General features: G+C 28.9%; 2 protein-coding genes across 3 annotated transcripts in view; both read left to right on the top strand.

Moving 5' to 3' along the window:
* LOC103572947 (zinc finger protein 629) overlaps nucleotides 1–21,373 on the top strand; it is a 42,201-nt gene extending 20,828 nt beyond the window's left edge. For both annotated transcript variants that reach the window (XM_014442738.2, XM_014442737.2), the window contains exon 4: nucleotides 19,372–21,373. In XM_014442738.2, the coding sequence (XP_014298224.1) occupies nucleotides 19,372–20,448 (1,077 nt within the window). In that variant the 3' untranslated portion in view covers nucleotides 20,449–21,373. The remainder of the gene's footprint in view (nucleotides 1–19,371) is intronic.
* LOC128667493 (zinc finger protein 26-like) lies at nucleotides 1,478–5,810 on the top strand. Its single transcript, XM_053737825.1, has one exon. It carries the CDS (start codon nucleotides 1,478–1,480, stop codon nucleotides 2,093–2,095), a length of 618 nt encoding a protein of 205 aa, XP_053593800.1. The 3' UTR covers nucleotides 2,096–5,810.
* Nucleotides 21,374–22,560: the final 1,187 nt, after the last annotated feature.

The following is a 22,560-nucleotide window of genomic DNA, read 5'->3' as shown; positions in this document are numbered from 1 at the left end:
TAAAATTGATTGGTGACAAGTAAACTCATGCCTCCTTCACATCGAATATTAACATTGAATGCATCACGAGATGCTGATGGCGTTGCTCGAGTTACTGTTCCCAAAATCTAAAAAAGATTCTTTCATATACAAAATATATATTCTTTATATCATTGAAAAATATACGAATATGCTAATACACGTATACAAATAAATATATGTATATATATATTTATATTATTTAATTTCATAACATCAATCTTTTTGTTTATTTTTATTTAAAATAACATTTTTATATACTTAAATATTTGTAATTAAATTGTTGTTTGGTTGAGTGCAATGCGCCTTTGCTCCGATATTAATTATTGCGTTGCGGTATTTTATTATTATCATTTGTTAAATTATTTTATCATTAAAAAAAAATAAAATTATAATAATTAATAACATGTTGAAGAAACCAACACGGGCCGGCTCTTGTTGGTTAAATACTAGGATAAATTATAAACTCTGTGAGTTGAAGAGTAACAAAGAAGATGAAATTTGGATATATTTTAATAATAATATTATATTTTTACATGATGCATAATTAATACTACTGATAAAAATTACTATAATTATTACTATTATTATTATTATTATTATTATTACTATTATTATTATTAATATGATGATTATTATTATTATTATAATTATTATTATTACTATTATTAAAATGCCCTGCATAGTTAAATTGTAAATAAAAAAAAAAAAAAATAAACGGGGGACGGGCGCGCCAAACAAAAATGAGCGTCAACTTCTTGTGCTGCCGTTATTCACGTTAGTTTATTAGTGACAACCACGAGAAGTCTCCAATACTTCTCGTTAAATCGCGCTTGAACACTTACTTGGCAATAATTAAAAATTAAAAAAAAAAACGTAGAGTAGATTGATAATTAGAAAAAACTAAATAAATAAAAATAGAGTGAAAGAGAGTGAGAGAGTGACAAGTGATTCTGCACGCGACACTCGCCCACATCCCGTATGCAGTTTTCCTAGCGTTCAATCAGAGCTTACAACAACCACGACACGACAATGCAATGACAGAGAGTGCTGGTGATGTGTAGCGCGTAACGCCTGCAGAATCCTTGACCTTAATTATTTGTTTTATTTTATATTTTTTATTTCCTTGAAACAGTCTTGCTGTGACCTGTAAGGTCTTTTGTTGTGTAAAGGTCCACTGCTATTTTAATTTTAATAAAAATAATTAAATTAATTATCAAATTTGATCATCTTTTTTTATTTATTTTATTTTATTTTTTTTTATATTAAATTGAATATATATAGAGTCGAATAAATAATTAAATAAAAATAGAATTAGTTAGGCAACTAGAGATTGAAAGAGAAAAAAGAGAGAAAGAACGAACGAGCTCTTGTTTTGTTGTTGTTTTAAGAGAGCTCGAGAACGAGAGAAAGAATGAACGAGAGAGTAAGAGAAACGTTAGCCGGAAGCAAGAAGTTGATGTTCTTGTTTGTTTGGTTGCAGGAGTTGATGGGTGTGGATGAGCGGGTGTTTGCGTGCATGTACTGCGGTGCCTCCTTCCTCCACCAGAGCAAGCTGACACGGCACATCCTATCGCACAGCCTCGAGTCGCTCAAGTACCGCGAGCAGGCGCACCTGCAGCTGCAGGCTCAGCTGGGCCTCGAGCCCGGTATCCACCTGCCGCCGGAGGCACACTTTACCTCTGGTGGTCCGGTTGAACCCATGGACTTAGAATTGGCTGCCCATTCGGATCCAACGTCGGGCGTCGTGCTGTGCAAGTTCTGTGGCAAATCTTTCCCCGACGTTGGCTCACTGATAGCCCACCTACCGGCGCACACGGGCGACAGGCCCTTCAAGTGCGAATTCTGCGGCAAGGCCTTCAAACTCAGGCATCACATGAAGGATCACTGTCGAGTACACACCGGTGAGCGGCCATTCAGGTGCACGCTCTGCGGCAAAACATTCTCCAGGTCGACGATACTTAAAGCCCACGAAAAAACCCACTATCCAAAATACGTAAGAAAATTCCTGTCGCCGAGTCCTGTGGATCCAACGGAAGAGGAGGCACCTCAGCCCCCGCCGCCGCCACACCATTGAGTTCACCGCTACCACCGACAACCGCCAATCATCGTCACCGCAACAGAGACCATTACTTCAACTTCAACTTCTTTAATTACAACATCAACAGTAACAACAACAACAAATACTACAGTACCACGCTCATCCGCTCACTTCGGCCGAGCCAAACGCGACACCACCAGCAACGTCATCAACAAGAGACAACTAACAGCTACGAACATCAACGAGATGGACGCCAAGTGTCGAGTTATCGACGTCCCTACTATCCATCATCACCTCCCCCATCACCCACCTTTCCAGTCTTGTCATTGACAATGAATCCTTTTGTCCAGAACCTCATCCAAAGATCTCACTCCCTCGAGTTCGAGTTCCCGCATAGTTATTATCTATTTTCTAAATTTTTTTTATTGATTTTATCATTTATTTATAATTTTTAATTTACCTCCCCTCTTTATCTTGGTGTCCCGCTCGCTATGAAGAGACTTAATTGTCATCGGTGTATTGTGTTTAATTACAAGTCAACGTGATGGCAGTGCCGAAGGTATTTCTAGTTAGTCCTGTGATTTTGATTAGGATTTGCGTGGTTTAAACGCGTGTTCAGGGGGAGGAACACATTAAATATGAACTCCCTCGTTTAATCAGTGCTTTAAGAGAAAAAACTTTTAGCTTAATTACAACATATTATCATTAATATTATTATTGCTATTATTATGGATAATAATATAATCATTTCTATTATTACTATTATTATTATTATTATTATTATTATTATTATTATTATTATTATTATTATTATTTTTTATATCGGTATTAATTATTGAAGTAAAATATTACGAGGATGACACGCGAAAATGAGAATTGATATAAATATATAGTGTAGGATAAACCAGGACGAGTTTTCTTGGGTGTTAATTGTGCGGATCAATAGGATAATTATAATTTTATATTTTTTTTGTTGAAATAATAATAATAGTGAAAAAGAGAGGGAGAGAAAGAGAAAGAGTAATTGAGCCGCCACGGTTGGTGCTTTTAAAAGATTTTGATAAAATGCTGTGAATATAGTATATTGGTTAATAATATATATATGTATGTATATTATATACATACATATATATATGAACTTATAATTATTAATTGTAATAGTGTACTAATAACGTTGTACGAGATGTACGATGACTGTTGTTGATTCGATTGAGAATATTTTATACAGTTGACGAAAATGGGGTGATTAGAGGGGTGGAGATGTTTCATGCGTACGACGTAATTTATTATTATTGAGGAAGACTGAGTGATTGGGGGTGTTTGTAACTGAAAGAAAATTTTATTGATAGACGTAAGCTGAGATCGCTGCTGATGGAAATGACATTCAAGGTACAGTGACTCAATAACACGGTACATACATTTAATATCTTCATCATCATCAATGTATTTTATTATTGATTAATTGAGTACACGGATGGCAGAATAATAAATGCGATGTATGTGTAATTATCGGGCTGTTATTTCACTTTAGATAATTTTTAGTAAGAGTGCGCTAGCATAGTGGCTTTTAAATTAAATAAATTTTTCAATTTTTAAATTAATTTTTCGATTAACGACAATAAGTCATACACTATAAAAAAAACCGGGCTAAGTCCAGGCGGTGTAGGTGTTCAAATTTTCGGTGTTAAATTTCGACCCCGAACGTTGTGTTAAAATAACACCGCCACCGGTGTAAATATTCTTTACTAGTGTTAAAAAAATTTCTCGGTGTTAAAATATTTAACTTTGTGAAAATTTTTGCTTCTCGAACACTATAGTTAAGACAGTGTTTTTATTAATTAATTAAATTAGTAGTAATTGAGATGGTGGGGGTAAAATCGTGCAATGTTTAAATAACTTACAAATAACATAAATAAGTACGTAGCAAAATTGAAATTTCCTCCAGATAATATTCATTTAATTTTTATATTTTTTTTCTAATTTCTATTCGTGGAATTTTTTACACCGATTTGACACCGGTATTTTAACACCGCCAAATTACACCGCCTACGACGGTGTTATTTAATTTTAACACCGCTCATTTTACAGTGTATTTATGAAATTCGTCAGACAAAAAATCTTTTAAAATTCATAGTTGCACTGAAAAAAAAAAAGTCGAAAGTTCAATTAATTTTAAATCAACATTAAAATTTTTTATTTTCATTAAAAATAAAAGAATTTCAATTTCTGAAATTAAGTAGATAAGAAAGAAATTTGAAAAATGAAAATTCTAAAATAAAATTCATTTAAATAATATTTTTTTGTGACAGATACTTGAAATCTACGACATTTAGCGCCTATAGCCGGCAGCTAAAAATATTAGATAAGATACAGCTGGTAAAAAAGATACCTAATCGTTCTAAAAGTGACGTCATCGTTGGATCAAAAAATATTTTTTGGTTACATGTGCGATAGCAAACGACCAAAAAATATCGAAGTAACTGAACGAGCCATCTTGTGACAAAGTTTATCATCATTTTAATTCGTCCACTTACCGACTTTTCTCTAATTTTCAAAAAATACTCAAAACAATCTTACCAAATAAATAAACGCGGATTTATAACCTGCCATTTATAGACACTAAATGTAGTAAATTTCAAATATCTGTCACAAAAACTAATGTATTTATCTAATACAATCGAGTCTCAGACGCTCGCCTTCGGCTCGGGCACCAATCTTCACACTCGCGTCTTAAGCACGATCGCACTCGATAGATAAACTACTATTATAAAATAATAAATATTCCATTGTTTTAATCAATGAATTTAAAAATAAAGTTATAAAAAAAGATTTCTAACTGACGAAACTTTTTAATAATTTAATCCATAAATTCATAACGGACTATACATTCAGATCCCAATAATAGCGCGGAAAATTAAAGACTAAAAAGGGAAAAAGAAAAAAATAGAACAAACGCGAATCACTAATTTACTCCAAGCATAGATCTATAAATATATGCATCAAGTATACAAATATATATATCAGAGAGTATTTGTAGATGTGTAAAGACCAAATCGAAGCACTCCGTCGATGCGGTAGTCTTTGAGACAGTGCAATAATAACTACAAACGTAGATCTATTATCATTTCTCTTCTTAGTCTTATTTTGTTGTTTCATAAACTATAACACTACGTGTCGTGAATTTTAAATTAGTTATATTATCAGACATTGTACTAAAATAATTGTTACATAGAGCGCACTCGGTGATATTGATTCTCTGCTATTAACACCACTTATATAAATTTTATTTCCTCTATTTAATATTTATTTCTTTCATCACTGTGTATATACACATAACAACGTATTGTACATGAGTAAAACCGAGAAAATAATTACGAATTTATTGACGGGTTGTTTTTTATTAAACTATTGAAAGGAATGATTATGATAAGTATAATTTACATAGTTTTACGCACTAGAAATATTTATTTTGTTTAATTATAATTTTCTAAGTAATATCTGCAAGACAGTATTCGAAAATTGTTAATTTCTAATTGCGCTAATAGATAGTAGGCTAGAAAAAAATTTAATTTCATTATAAATAAATGAATTATAATAAATTTTAGAACCAATAAATTTAAATAAAAATATTAAGTCGTGATCTAATTAATTCAGTTTCCATTTTTAATGAGACTGATTAACATTTTTTGTACACGTTTAATAATTTTTATCATCAAAGTATACGATTAAATTGATTAGTAAAAAAAAATTTTGAATCGCGTCTCAAAATAAATTTTAAATCATTGTGATTTATTCTAGCTGTGATTTTTTTTTTAATACTGACGAATTTATAAAATTCTTATAAATTTCAGTACATGATTAGAGTATGAATTATTTTATTGGTAAAAATTTTCATTATTTTCCAATTAAATGATAATTTGACTGGCACTCGCACTAAAAATATAGCATCGTTTTGTCATCTCTTTTTAAATTTTCTGATTCAATATCTTATAAAAGCACAAAATCTTCAATCGATTCTAATTTAATTTTTATCAGATTTGATTAAAATTTTTTTGTTGTAAAATTAAAGTATATGTTTGTAAACGGAGTAAAGTTTATAATTTTCAATTTATTTTCGAAAAATATAATGAGTATGAAATAGAACATCTCTAATAAACGGTGAATAAAAGTAATGACATTATTGCATGTAAACTCATGAAATTTTAAAATCTGTATAAGCGCGCGCGAAAAAAAAAAATTGATAATTTAATAGCAGTAAAAACAATTAAAATTTTTTTCTCATTGCAAACAAAAAATTGAAGTCAAACGAATTATTCATAGTGCGAGTGACAGAGGGTTAAAGGATTAATTTATTCTCCAATTCAAAATTCATACAATTTTTTCAGTCTCTTTATACAATTTATTTGTTCGTTTATTATCTCCGTACATTCCGATCGCTGTGACTTCTTTCTAACTAGATTAACTAATCGAATTTCCCTCATTAATCTATAACTTTTTTTCAATTTACTAAAACATAGTATACAACTTTAATTAATGTTAATAAAATTTTCCTCAATAAAATATAATAATTGCTATCACCTTAATACAATTATATATATAAATATATATTATTTCTAAAATTTAACTTTGCTTGCGCGAGCACTTGTATACGTACGAATTACATAGACAGTAAATGAATTTTTGTGTAAAAAACTTTTTTTTTATTAAACAACGATATATTTCACAATTCTATAGGTCTTACAATATTGTATAAATCGATAAAATAAAACCAATAAATAATTAACACACTAATAGATATTATGAACAAAAAAAATTAATAAAAAAAATATTTGTTCGATTTAAACAGTATTGTTCAGCCTATGAAGGACATTATTGCCAGAAGTATTAATCACTTTAATTTATTCACACTCATGCTTCTTTGACACTCGAGTGTTAAAAAAAATAAAAAAAAAAATAATGCAGAATCCAATACTTCAGTAATTTTTTTAAAACTTTTCACGTCTGTTGTACATGCTATCTCTTTAAATAATTAATATTTAATAACTTTCAAAAGATAATTGCCATAGTTTAACATACATTCCATACACTTTGCTTACTATCATTTAATTACCATAACTAACTAATTAATTAATTGTCTAATAAAATACTATTTAATTATTTATTTTAAAACTTAACCGGAAGAGTTATCGATAGAAATTAAAAATTTTTTTATTTAGATAATTTAAGTCCGGTGTACACTGAAAAAAATCGAGAGTGAAAGCGGAGTTCCGGAGATTTAGAAAGAAAAGCCGCATTTGGAGTAAATAGAGAGTTTGTTTTTTCAGCGAAATGATTTCGGAGTAATCTGGATTTTATTCAAATCCGAATTTACTCCAATGCGGTTTAATATTAAAATAAAATTTGTATTCAAGTGAATTTCCTCCGAACCGGAGTTTCAATACTAAAACAAACTCCCCTTGGGAAAGAATTTTACTCCAAGGGGATTAAATTAATACAAAGTCATTTACTCCATATTTACTCCGAATTGAATCTGTGTTCACTTCGTAAATTTTTTAGTGTAGAAAAAAAGTGCAATGAAAATAAAATAAAAAAAAAGCTGAGCTTAGGCGCACCTCTGACGTAGAGTACAATCGATTAGGAAAGTTTCAATAAAACTTAGAAACCACCAAGTCGTTGACGTTTTACATTTAAATGTCATTGAGTTATGGTTTTATAGAAAATAATTTTTTAATTTATACTTGTCGTTAATAAATATGAAACTTGCCGTAAATATATTATTATTAATTATTTAATTAATAAGTAAATAAATTAATATTTTTTTGTAGATAGAATTTATAGTAATAGTAAGCTTTGCTATTTAAAGATATACTACTTCTTCTAAGTAATTTAATTTTGTAAATATATGATCATATTTTGAGTTATTTTATGAAATCCACATAAAGCACCCGAGTGGCTTGATTGGCTCTATTGAATTTTATTCAAAAATATATATATATATATATATATATATATATATATATATATATATATATATATATATATATATATATATATATATATAAATATACATAGATAAATAAATATATTAATATTATACATAAATAAGTAAATAAATATCAATTTTTTAAAGTCGTTGAATTTTGTGGATAGTTGAGAAATTAATTTTATTAAAGCCTCAACTATTTATTGTAGTGAACAGTATTTTTTATCTCCATTGTTGTCTCTGATGACAATGAATAATGTACAATAGGCCAATTAATATTAACTATGAATTTCTGCGCGTAAGAAATATACGACTGGAATTTTATGAAGTAAAAAAAAGTGGTTTGTTAAATTTTTGATCGAGAAAAAAAAACGTGATTTCAACAGTCGGGGACCATCGAGTATTCGTGAAATAAATAACAATAATTATAAATATGATAAAAAACCATTGGGTTGATTGTTTAATTTTTTTAGGATCTGAAAACTTTCAATCGTCCCGTCAGTGTTACAGTATTAAAGTATACTTGCAGCTCCCATTTTTGTCGGTTAAATACTTCATATGTTAATAAAATAAAAAGTATGGAATTATTAAATTTCAAATTTAATGTAATTTTTTTTTTATTAATTAAAATTTTTTTAAAAGCTTTTTCAACACTGAATATTTAACCGGAGGTGCATTAAATTTGTATAGTAATTATTAATATATAATGTGTATTAAGATAATTTTTTTGAAAAACTGAAAATTATCATTCATCAATTTTTTTTATTATTAATAAGGTAAAAGCCCCTAACCCGCTCAGTACCATTAGTCACTCACTTTAAATGTTTGATACGTTTTTTTATAATTTTTATAAGATAAAATTTAAACTAAAAAAATTATTATTGATATAGAATTCTTTGTAAATGTAAATATATTAAAATATGATGTATCAAATTATTTTATAATGTATAATAAATTCGAATTAAGTGACTGTTTACAAAATCGCGCACAGCCGGGAATTTTTTACTTTAACGTTCATTCGTTAGATTAAATTTAGCTTACGTCAAATTTTTAAAGAATTGTTATAACTATGTTTTATCAAATATATTTTTAAAATTCATGAAATTTTATATTATGAAAGAATAAAATAATGTAATTTATAAATTATTTTCCAAATCAATAATCTTATCATAGTTTAGTTGATATTGTCTTTGAGCGACCATAGGACCATATGTTGATCGAGTAATGGTACATGACAAATTTTAGTAAGTGACTATGGGTAAACCCAAGGACTTTATTTAAGAAATTAATAATAATAATAAATTATCAAAATTATTCTTCAAACTAAAATTTTATTTTAATATTTAAAACTATAAAAAAAATATGGTTTTTCATTTTACTTAAGAATTTATATTGAGTGATTTAATCTCAGTCCAATGAAAAGTGAGCGGGTAGAGAGGCTTCTACCATAAAATGACTATTATCACCAAAAATAATATAACTTTTCTTTTACTCAAAAAAATTATCTTAATATAATAGTAACATATATAATATTTTCGAACTGAAGTTCCTTAACTTGCAATATAAGTGACCTTGATGTGATGACGGTGCTTTGTTTCACTTCGTTATAAATGAATAAATATATATATACAAATATAGATGAAAAATAAATTCTATCATTAATTATCTTGTTCAATTAAAATTATAATCATATATAGAATTTAATTTATCATAACATAACTATTATTCATAATATTAATTTTAGAACCATTATATTATTTTTACTTTAAAAATTATTATTATTATCATTATTATTATTATTATTATTATTATTATTATTATTATTATTATTATTATTATTATCATATTATTATTAATTGAAATACAAACGCCTATTTAAAAAAAATTTTTTTTTGTTTATTTTATTTTTTTTTTCATTTCAGGATTTTTTTTTCCTTCTTTTTTTGTTTAAAAACTTTGAAAATTTTTGATAATTTGAACTCATAAAAAATTTGAAAAATAGTTCTTTTTAATTTCTCTGACGAAAAACTACTACTTGGTAGTTTTTACGTACCTCTGTATTTCTTGTGTATATAAATATATATTTATATATACAAAGTAAGTATAGTCAGGTATTCAAGAAGTACTTGTCAAATCTAATACTCTTCCCCTACTCCCTGTTGTACTTCAGTGAACCAATTCTCTTTTCGCTGATTGCGCTACCTCGTTCGTCGTAATCCTGTGGTCTCAACTGTTTATCACTTCAAGAAAACTAATTGCGTAACTAACACGACTTTGTCTATTTGACATAGTTTATAATAAAATTAATTTTAAAAAAATAAACAAACCGAGTTAACAACAATCGTATACAATTATCAATTTAAAATTCAAAATTTTTGTAAAAAAATAAATATCATAATCATTCCTTAAAAAACACATTTAGTAAATTCTGATAATTTTTATTTCGTGGTTATTTAAATTTAGTAACTTAAATATTTAATTTTATGAGAATCAACTTATTTACCGTAAAAATAAGTTAAACTTGGGATAAAAAATTAATTATCAAAATTGTTTACACCGGTTAAATAATTTAAAATAAATTACGAAAGTTTTTAATTCTAAAAAAAAAAAGTGATGGAAAAAAACATTTTAAATAATTAAGCGCCTCGCCGAGCAGAGTAAGCAAATGAGTTTTCATGTGCAACTGAAAAAAGCCCTACACATGCAGACTGATGAGCGTGAAAATATGAAGACTAAAAAAAAAAAAATCGGCCGAATTCCCCCATGGCCGCAGATTCCCGCGAGATCGTGCACCGAGTTTTCATAGATAGCTGGCGCACTCGACTGACCATAAACTTAAGTAGATGTATAGTAATTAATAAAAAGAAAACAATAAATCGCATAGTTAATTATTTACACAATAGTATTTTATCGTAAAAAAAAATTTAAAAAAAAAAAACATTTTGTCTTGTTCATTAAATAATTTAGCAAATTAAATTTCAATTTTACTTATGACCAATAGGGTAGTGGTACCGTTTTTGACCACTTTAGAGTAAGTTTTGGAAATTTGAAAAATTTTAATAAAATAATTTTTAAAATACACAATAACATAATTAATTTTTTAAATTTCTTCAGAGATACTTTTATCCCACTATTGAAATGGAAATTTGATTTTACACTTTTTTATTAATTAAAATAAAGTATTAAGTGTCCAAAAAAAAATGGAGCAGTGGCCACAAATGGTACCTCTACCCTACATGCTTGTAATAATTTGATTAAATCGGTAATTATAAAGGAATTTAATTTAAAAAACAACACACGTTCAAAAATAAATAATAAAAGTTATTTAGACTAGTCTGGTATGATCGCACATAAAACAAGATACAAAACAAGCCGACAAACTCTCACTAATAATACAAGTATTAAAGAAGACCCGTCACGACGGCAAGTAATTATGTAGCGAAACGGAACGTATCTCAGGCTAGACAAGGCGCGTACTTCTGAGATACTTGTGGACAATGACGAACATATTCATACGACAACTAAAACCACAACTATGACAGACCTCGAGACGACCGAACGTGTGCTTTTTATTTTATTTTTTTTTGACTCCTCTACATAACGCTATGCCTAGTACATAATTAAATTTAGGTTATACTGAGCAGCAAATTATTTAACGCGGATTTAATTGTCAACAAATTTATGTCTATGCATTTATCAAACACATACGTATACTATTATTATTATTACAAATATTATTAACTAAATGTTATTTTTAATTTGTTGGAATTTGTGAAAAATATAAGTGATAAAAAAAAAAAAAAAAAAAAAATAGTTGTCGTATGTATAAATAAATAAATATAAATTATATGCATTGGTAATAAACGTCTTAACGGATGTTTGAATGTAAAATCGACTGCTTGTTGAAGGGAAAAATGTATTTGAAAAAAATTAGAAAATTAAAAAAAAATGAAATAAATAAACAAAAAAAAATGTTTAATCTATTTTTTTATAACAGCAATATTAATCAGTCATCAAATTTTTTAATAAACAGTCGAAAATTATTTTTTAAACAAAAAAAAAATAACATAGCTAATTACTAATACTAAATAATTATTTAAAGTAAATTGATTAAAATGAATTGTATTCCCTTCAATTACAATGGATTGCAGGACTCGATAAATTTAAAGTAAATAATAATGTAGGTTAACATAAAATAATAATATCAGTTCACGCAAGAGAACCTACCATGCAATGAATCCAATAGCAATAAACGTAAAGATTTTAAAATGGAAGAGTAAAAATGAATTTAAATTTAAATTTAAATTTGAATTAATAAAAATAAAAATTAAAATCGAGAGGTCGAAACTTAACCAAGTCGTTAGTTTTCGTTTCCACTTCTCTATTTTTATTTTTTTCTATGCTAAACTTTACATCTATCAATAAATTAATAAAGATAAAAAAAAAAATATATATATATTATATGTCAAGAGATATTTATACTAGTATTTTAATAGTTTAGTACTTAAATAATTATTGCATATAAATAATTAATTATTTAATTAATAAACCGATGTACTATACGAGTGATAGAATAATCGAACACTGTAAATATATTGACAAGAAAATACATAGAAATTATAATTACAATTATAATTATTATTATTTTTACTAATTATAAGATATATGAATATATATATACATATATATGTATATGTGTATATATATATATATATATATATATATATATATATATATATATATATATATTAAATAATGGAATAGTGATAAAAAAAATATTAATATGATTATTATTATTATATATAAAATATAATTATATACACCAGCATATTAATATAGTTGAGTATGTGAATAGGAGTTAATCTCACCACAATTATCTATATGAATATTTAAGCTATGATGAGAATTTATTATTGTGAAAAAAAAAATAAATAAAATATGGCGTAGATATAATAATATCACAGATGACACGTAATTCATAATTATTGATATTATGATATAAGAGTAATTAAATAATAATAATAAAATAAAAAATAAAAAAAAACATTAGGCGAGAATAGTGCAATGGAAAATAAGAAAAGAAAAGTAAAAAAAAATAATTAACGTTGATAAATATTTAGCTAGTATATTGTTTGTACATTGGGCACGATAAGCGCTGTATTATTTTATCAGATTTAAAAAAAACTCCGCGCGTTTTTTACGGTTTTAAAAAAGTAACTAAAGATTATAATTGAAAAGAAACGTCAATCCGCACATTCATCGTTGGCATTTAATCATCACTTTGATAACTCGCGATTCGAATTTTTTTTTAATTTTCAGTAACAGCTAAATTAAATTTCATATAATCTCCGTTAAATTGGCCTCTGTTATTTATTTTTATTATTATTATTGATAATTTAAAAAAGTTTTTTGAGTAAATATATTATACGCACAATAAATAAATGGGAAAATTTTAAACAAATGATTTTGAGTGAAAAAAACACTCGCCGCCTTATTAATAAAAAAAAAAAAAAAACATCCGGTCGTACCGCGGAGTGATAGAAACAAAAAAGCGCGGATGTCATTCTAGCCACAAATGCCTCGCAAAAGTAAAAAAAAAAAAAAATAATAAATAAAAAAGATAAAAAACGCTGGAGTAATTTTCAGCTAGTTATTATTATTATTATACGCTTTTCTACCGTTATAAAAGTTTAATATAAAAATAATAAAAAAAAACACCCTGACAATGTCCTACTTATTTAAGGAACAAACAATTTAATAATTAAAACGAGTCTAAATAACTTATTGTCGCCAAGTAAACACAGAAATAAAAAATTTGTACTTTTAAAAACCGACAATTCAAAATTTTCATTGATCCGCGTAAAAGTCGATAGGAAAAATAATAAATAGCCCAATGACGTGAAGCGAATACGCAAAGTAACAATGACTTGTCGGGTGTTATCTGATGCTGCAGCACGTCTCTCCCACCAAGGGCAAGTAACCCCGCGTCGCGACGCCCCACAAACACTTCTACCACCAGCACTACCCCTACCACCGTCTATACGTTCTCCTACACATATATCTACATTCAATGCGGTAAACCAAGCCATGAATTTGTTATTACCGGAAATAAGTTTGCACGGAACATCGGCACGCGCCTCTACCGATGCCTCTGAAGAACTTTTTCCAGCAAATAAAAAAAAAAAAAAACCAAAAAGAAAATAAGAATGCAAAACCAATAAATGCTAAACAAGTAGACGTAGTAACCGCCGTCACTTATCTACACACGTGCATAAGACACCTACATGCACCAAGTAACACTTACACATATGCGTCATAAGGCTGTGGCTGACCTAACGACAAGCCGATATCAATTCGGTGACACGCGTTAAGGTCAGGGGTGTATTCACCTGGCACCGCCCCAAGGCACGCCTACCTGCGCATCTTGGGGGTTTTAGTACCGCCTACGCGCCTACTACATTGCCTACGCCTATGCCTATAGCCTACTACACACGTTCCCGCACTACTTACTTACACGGACACTTGTCCCCCTCACATCTACCCACGGTTATTTCCTATATACACAACTGTCTACGCCTACGTTTGTTACTTAAATCCGCATCTTTTTGTCTCCTCTGATATATTTATTTCAAATTATATTACCACTAATATATATTATTTTCATATTCATTTATGCTTACACGTCTGATTATAATTTTATTTATCTACTTATACGTGTCTACTACAACTATCCCCTTCTGATCGTACTATCCATATCTACTTAAATGTCCGCAACTACTTCGTCTTTATCTACTTAACTCAGTGTCCTCCTCATATATTTCCACTGTCCACGTTACATTAATACTTATACCCAGACTGCCTACTGCTCTACTCTATCCACTTGAGTGCACGTGCTCAGATCGACAATGACGGTAATAACATCTCTATTATCTTACAACTACCCTACTATATCATCTTAACATAATAAAGTAATGAAATGAAATTCAAACTCTTGTATAAATCCAAAGCCATGAATATTTCAAGACGCTATGTCTCGAATAGATGCAGCTTTAAAGCATTTTTTCCATTTTGCTTCTTTTTATTATAACCCCTGGGTCGATAAGTTGTGCGTAGAAAAATATTTGTAGTCTCCGCGATGCTATAGCTCATGATCCCCACTACCATCGATCCATTCTCCTCACCAGCCTTCTATTTCGTTCTGTTATGTGCAGTTATGCTGAGCAATATCGAGCAAGCACCCAGACAGCCAGACATCAGTTGTAGTAGTAGTCGTCGTCGTCTGCCGGATTAATCCTACGCCTATGGCTCCTTCCTCAGTGCCTTCGCATACGCCTACGTCTTTCTCCCACCATTTCATATTCGACCACTGTGGTGAGCTACTACTACCCTAGTTGTGCGTTCCCTCGTGTCTGTGGATCGGGTCACCGGGTGACGTAGCGCGTGGCATATCCGGACGAGGGTTGCACAAGGCTTTAAAACGCTTCACAAGAGAACCCGACCCTTTTTATACCTATTACATGGACAGCTCAGCATTTCTCCACCCACGTACTTTCCACTCAACCCTACACTACTGCAGCACGTGACCCATCCTCGTCATTTTCTCATACTCCCGTATTAGAGTTTTGCTGGACTCTTATCCAATACGCTCGTCTTAGGTCGAGGAGAAATAATAAAAAAAGTCCTGTGCAGTTTTATCGGACGGATAACCCCTTGCTGGATAATCCGATCATCCTTTTTGTCACACGCCCTCAAGGATAACCCTATCAAACATTAAACTAGAACGGCTACGATACGATATATACGACAGTTAAGGCGAGGTTAAACTGGAACAAATTCTCCGAGTTATATTTCATTTCATTTTTTTTTTTTTAAACTTTATACTCCCTGCTTTACTTTGATAACTCTTTACTTGACTCGTGTTTGCTAAGAATAGTGAACGATATAAAGACACATGACTTTGAAATAATATATATATATATATTAAACAGACGTCTCTCTTATGTCACGCTAATATGAGCTCTGGAAAATTTATTAAGAAAACGAACATACGGTTGAGTATCTCTAATAAATGTATTTCTAATTCATGTACTTATATTAGAACAAAGGTAGGTTTTACAAAGGTTAAAAGAAATATTTTTCAACTAAAAAAAGCAAGTAAATTTTACAAAGAGAATAAATTATTAGATGAAAAGATATAGTTATTATTATTGAGAATATTAATGTGGAAAAATATGAATAGTTTATAATTATCATTTTTATTTGTTTACTTGGGACAATAACTTAAGACTCGATAAATATTGAAATGTTTATAGGTTTGTTTATTTAAAACGTAAACTTGCACGATGGGACGAATAGTGTGTTCGAGTTAAAAATAAAAAGTAATAATAAATAAAGAAAAAACCCGCGCCCCTTTATAGAATTGAAGCTCACACAGTAGAAACTGAAGAGAAAGAAACTAAATAAAGTATATCATATAAATAAAAATAATAATAATAATAATAATGAATAAAATAAACAGATTAAGCTTTTCCGTACCGATATATAAATGTGAAAACCTACAAATTGTTATGTTTTTCTACAGTAACATTTGTACCGACTTACAACAAATATTTGTACAATATTATAATAAATAAAGTTAAAAAAAAGTTTAAATAAATAATATGTATACCTATACGACATAGGTACACCCAGATGCAATAACTTTTTTAAATGTTATTAAACAACGGAATATTTTTCATACGTCAGACGATAATCACGGGCCGGCTAGACGCCCCCGTGCACAGCAATTTACATACCTTAACTAATTTCGTTTTGTGCCAACCAGATTATATTTTAGATTTGCGTTTCAGATAATAAAATGTGGTTTATACTCTTTCATCCAATAAATAATACAATAATAATACTACTAATATGTCGGGACAATATCCTTGCTATTTATCTACTTATACAATATCATAAACATGTTGATACAAAACCCAAGCACGTCATCCTCAAAACAAAATAAAAAATCTATTATTATAATCCGTCATGTTTTTATTTTTAAATAGAGTAATTTCTGATAAAACAGGAATCGTTTCTCGATTGGTTGATACTATTAAATTTCTAATTATTTTTTAATCATTAAATATTGCATTGAAATTGGAACTGTAAAAAATCGGGAGCGAATCTGGATTTTATTTCAATTCAAATTCACTCTCTCTCAGAGTTCCGGAGTTTTAAAAAAAAATTACTCCGCGTAAGGAGTGAATAGGGATTTTTATGGGCGGAGTGATTTCGGAGTGACACGAATTTTATTTAAATCCGCATTCACTCCGGTCCGGAGTTTTAATACTTAAATAAATTTATATTCTTTTATTCTTAAGTTTCAACAAAAATATTTTGAAATTTAATTTCTGATAGTTAGTAAATTTTGTTACTTTCAAAATAAATTATTACACTTAATTATACTATTTGTAAATAAGAAACAGCTGTTAATTAAAAACATAATTATTTAAATAAATAATTCATCCAGATATTAATAACTAAATTTAAAATATTATCTCTGTAATTTATAAAATGGTTTAGTAACTCACTAAATTATAATTTCATATATATAATACACAGTGAAAATATTAAATTATTTAACAGCTATAGTGACATAGTTTTCATGGAAATTTTTGATATTTCAGTACAATATGAAATGTTATCTCGTGATATGATTGATGTAAATCATACGACAGTTTGTGACTCAGTGGAATTATTTTTGTTAAAGTTTTATTATCAGCTGCTTATAATTTTTAAAAATCATTTTGCGTGAATATATGGAAAGGGAGCTCGTAATTATTTCCGAGCTCAATATAAATGTCAAAATATCAAAGACCTAAGACTTACTATGTATTAGTAATTTTTTTTAATTAATAGGGAATTAAATAAATAAAAAATCGTCCACTCCGCATTTACTCCGCAAATTTTTACAGTGACAGTAATTGATAAAATTTTAAAAATTATTGATTAAATTTTACTGCGATAGATAAAAGTTTATAAAAAATTACAAATAATGAGTAACGATACCTGTCTTAACCCAAAGTATTTTGTTGATTATAAAATATAAATTTTTGTATTATGCACTTTGAATAAATCTTTAAAAAAATATTAATAACATTTTGTGTAGAAGAGAATGCTTTAAATTAACGTTGAGAAAAAAAATGCGTAAACAGTTTTTGTTACAACTCTGGCTTTTAAATAGACGTTACTTAAAAAAATAAACTTTTTGTAAAAATGGATCATAATGCACTCACGAAACAAATTCAAACGTCTAACACTGATGTAGATAATTGACAATTACACGTTATTTTGTAGCTCGAAGAGAACAATAATAAAAACAAAAACAAATAAGGGGAAAAAACAGCAAGCGAGCAAGAGAGGGAAATAATAAATGGAATAAAAAATAAAACAACAGTAATGCTCGTCCCAAAGTACTATTACCACCCACACTGAACTCGCAAATTTATTTTCTTGAGGAAATAAATAATGTTTGTCTATGATGTTGAGGACAAAGTTAACACGAGTTATGTGATAAATAAAATAAAACATCAAGTTTTTATTGATGTCTTAGTGATATTGGACCAGACTTAATTGCAGATATTTCATCACTTTATTTAAGAAAATAAAATAAATAACTGAAAAGACTATATACATTTATCCGCAGCTTTATGGTCAACTGTGTCCTCAAAAATCATTGAACCATCATGATTATTATTATCTGTGAGCAAAAAATAAATAACATATTTTAATTTAATGTATAATAATTTATGTTTTTAATTTATTAGATGAATTAATGCATATCATAGTTGTAAATTATCAATTTGTGAAATAAAACCTGCAAACTGTTTATGTTATTACTTAATTTTTTTATGCATCATATACATATTTTATTATTATTATTATTATTATTATTATTATTATTATTATTATTATTATTATTATTATCATCAAAACCTTGTAAACAAATTTTATTAATATTTATTTAAATAACAATCATCGCTTTGAAAAATAATAAAAAACTTTTTCATTAATTAAATTTAATTTTAAAGACACATGTAAATAAAAGTATATTTAATTTTATAAATCTTCATCTTTATCACAACTAATGAAAATAAATCAACAACTAAATTAATTAGGTGAGTATTAATAATTAGAATAAACCATCAACTTCCATTGCCTTTAAACCCAATCATCAATTCCATATTCCAACAAATTAAAATTTCACTAAATAAATAAATCCATCTGTACACAATAATAAAAAAAAAAAAATTTAAGTCATTGACCTCTTAAATTCACCTGTTGGCAGATGTCATTGGCCCTAGGTCTGGAAGCAGGTGGCTGGGGCGCACTAGTGGAACGTAGTTCTAGTGGCAGCTTGAGCCCACTTTTACCCCACGGTTCGGGTGGATTCGCCGCTGGACTAGCGTCTTTAGCACGTCGATGCGGTGTCTGCTTAGCGACCTTTCCATCAGCCTGGCTGCTCGAGCGTCACGCATTGCTTCAGCACGCCGGCCAGCCAAATGACGACAAGCCCTTCACCTGTGAGCAGTGTGGGCAACGATATCGCTACCGTTCGGCCTACGTGAAACATCGGGAGCAAAACCACCGAGCACGTTTGCCCGCCGACAAACTCTTCACATGTGATGTTTGCGGGATGCAATTCAGGTATCTTAAGTCTTTTAAGAAACACAGGTTGAATCACGCGTTGGAGAGACTTCAGCGAATCCCGGAGCATCATCGAGGCAGTATTTCTTCAATAACATCAACCGCCGCGGCTGAGAGAAGTGACCAGGTATCGAGTACTGGTGAACCAGTCCAGCCCGAAACGGGAAGTGACGTCGCGAGTTCTATGGACGACCGTGACGAACCGCGTGATAGTTTAGATAATAATCGAGACGGTGTCAATACTAAAGAAGAAGCTACATCTGAAACTGCTAGTGTTCAGGGGCAAGATAGCACTGAAACATCATCGCTAGCCAGCGGTACCCGCGGAAGAGGAGTCGAAGTCGACGCAGCGGATGAAGGTAATGTACATCAAACGACACAGGATGATGATCGTCATGAGTCTACTACTGAGCGAGTTATTGCGGAAATAGTACGAAATCATGATTCAGATAGACGTGAAAGACGTTTCGCTTGTCCATTCTGCGGTAAATGTGTACGGTCTAAAGAAAATCTAAAGCTACATGTCCGTAAGCACACGGGTGAACGACCGTTCGTTTGTCTGTTTTGTGGCAGGGCTTTTGGGGGTAAAAGCGATCTTACGCGACATCTGCGTATACATACGGGTGAACGACCTTATCATTGCGAAATGTGCGGCAAATGTTTTGCACGGGCTGATTATCTATCCAAGCATCTTACTACGCACATTCATCAACGCTAATTTTTTATTTTTTTTATTTTGTTAGAATTGGGTAGAAAGAGTTTTTCGGTGGGAAAAGCAGATGATCTTCCGTACGCGCTAATATACATATATATTTATACATATATTTGTTTGATATTTTTTTAATTTCAAATTACCACCATTATTTTAAGATGAATTTTATTTTTTTCTACAATATCGTTTTTAATTCGGGGTGTTGGAAAAAATTTAATTATTTTATTTCAAATTTTAAATCTATAAAAACGCAATACCAGTTTAAATCAAGTGAAACTGAAAATATTTTATTTGTTAAACAAAAAATAGTCGGACATTTTTTCCAACACTGGGAATTAAAAAAGTCAATGGTGCTATTTTATTAAAGAAAATTAATTTTTTAAAAAGATTTTCAAGTGAAGCAGAGACTAAAAGTTTTTTTTAAAAATAAAATGCCATCCTTTAAAAAATCCAGCCAGTGACCCACTACGATGTGTCAATTACCAAAGAAAACGGGCTATTAGCAAATATCCTTTGAAAAAAATAAAGATCGCTAGTAAATTTCATAAGGACACTAAAATAAATAAATAAATTACTTAATAAGATTGATGATTGATAAGTATGTAATAAAGAAAGAAAAAATGATAAATAGACGCGTATGTATAATATATTAGACCGATAAAAAATAATATGTTATGACTAGTGAGACATAATTTGTGATAAGGACTGAAATACCAAAGAATGCGCGGGAAAGTTAAGAATTTTCAATGATGCTAACAAAATAATTAAATAATTAACCTATCTATCGTTTTTTCGTTCCATTGCGAATTTTATTCGTCATTTACGAGTGATATATATGTTATATATATACCATATATGAATATATAATTAATAATTAATAATTAATAATGAGTTTAACTGAATGACAGGAAGAAATAAAAAATACTTAAAAAATGTGTATCATTATATACAATAATAATAGTAATTATCATTATTATTATTATTATTATTATTATTATTATAATGATAGTAATGTTAGTTATGTAACAAGTAAGTGATGCGAAATGCTAATAATCGTGAGCGATAATTTTCTCACACGAGTTTCATAAATAACGAGGTCGTTTAAACGCGATGCGATGCGTTTTAAAAATGTATGCGGTTCGAAAAGAAATAAAAAAAAAAAACGTAAAATAAAATAAAAAAGTCGTGGACAACAGATGCGACGACGTGTGCATGAAACGGACGGACGCTCGGGTTTAATAGATTTAAATAAATAAAATAAACGAGTTAATATTTAAATAAACATACAGCCAAATAAAAATAAACTTTTAAATGATATAATTTAACGAAGTAATAATTAATTGATCCGACGCGTCCTTCCACAGACAGCGTGCCGGTGCCTTTGAATTCGAAAATTCTTTTACGTGGAAAGCAATAATTATTTTACTTCTCATCCTCGACTACTTTGGTAACAAAGACATTACGTAAAATAGACGCTAATGTCATTTAATAAAAGCAACGAGAATATGAAAATGGAGTACGCAGATGAGAATGAAAAACAATTAGAAAGAACATTTACTGAGTAATTGAAAAAAAAAAAAAGAAGCCACGTTAAAAGGATGAAATAAAAGATTTGAAGTTTTAAATTGAAACGAATAGTTAAAAATAACAAATGGTGATTTTAAAATTTTGTGTATATAGTAAATGTAATTTGTGTATGTACAAGCTCATTTAAACGGCTTTAATTTGTCCATTAACTCTGTCCATACATTGTAATTATAAATTCACCGGAAGTAATTAGTAATAGATATGAGGCAATCGATTCATCTTTATTATGTTAATATCTTATATTGCATTATATTTATTATATTTATATAAATATCATATATTATTGTGTTTTTAATTGAAAACTAAAGGGCAATTATTTAATTATGTAATTTAAATATTTTAGTCGATTACGCACAAATGTTTATTCACAAAAAAAAATAATAATAAGAAAAATAATAATAAATAATTAAAAACGAGAGGAAATAGTCGAAGTATTTAAAAATATATAAATTATTGTCATATGTAATTCATTAATATATACAATCATTTAAGTAATCAGACGAAAGTAATGTACAATCATATAAGAAAAAA

The sequence above is a fragment of the Microplitis demolitor genome, chromosome 3, assembly GCF_026212275.2.
Source record: "Microplitis demolitor isolate Queensland-Clemson2020A chromosome 3, iyMicDemo2.1a, whole genome shotgun sequence".
Lineage (NCBI taxonomy): Eukaryota > Metazoa > Arthropoda > Insecta > Hymenoptera > Braconidae > Microplitis > Microplitis demolitor.
The sequence above is the reverse complement of the archived record's forward strand: the minus strand, read 5'-3'. Positions and strand labels throughout refer to the sequence as shown.

Excerpts from the sequence above, each read along its gene's own strand:
- LOC128667493 (XM_053737825.1), top strand. The coding sequence starts at position 1,478 with ATGTTCTTGTTTGTTTGGTTGCAGGAGTTGATGGGTGTGGATGAGCGG.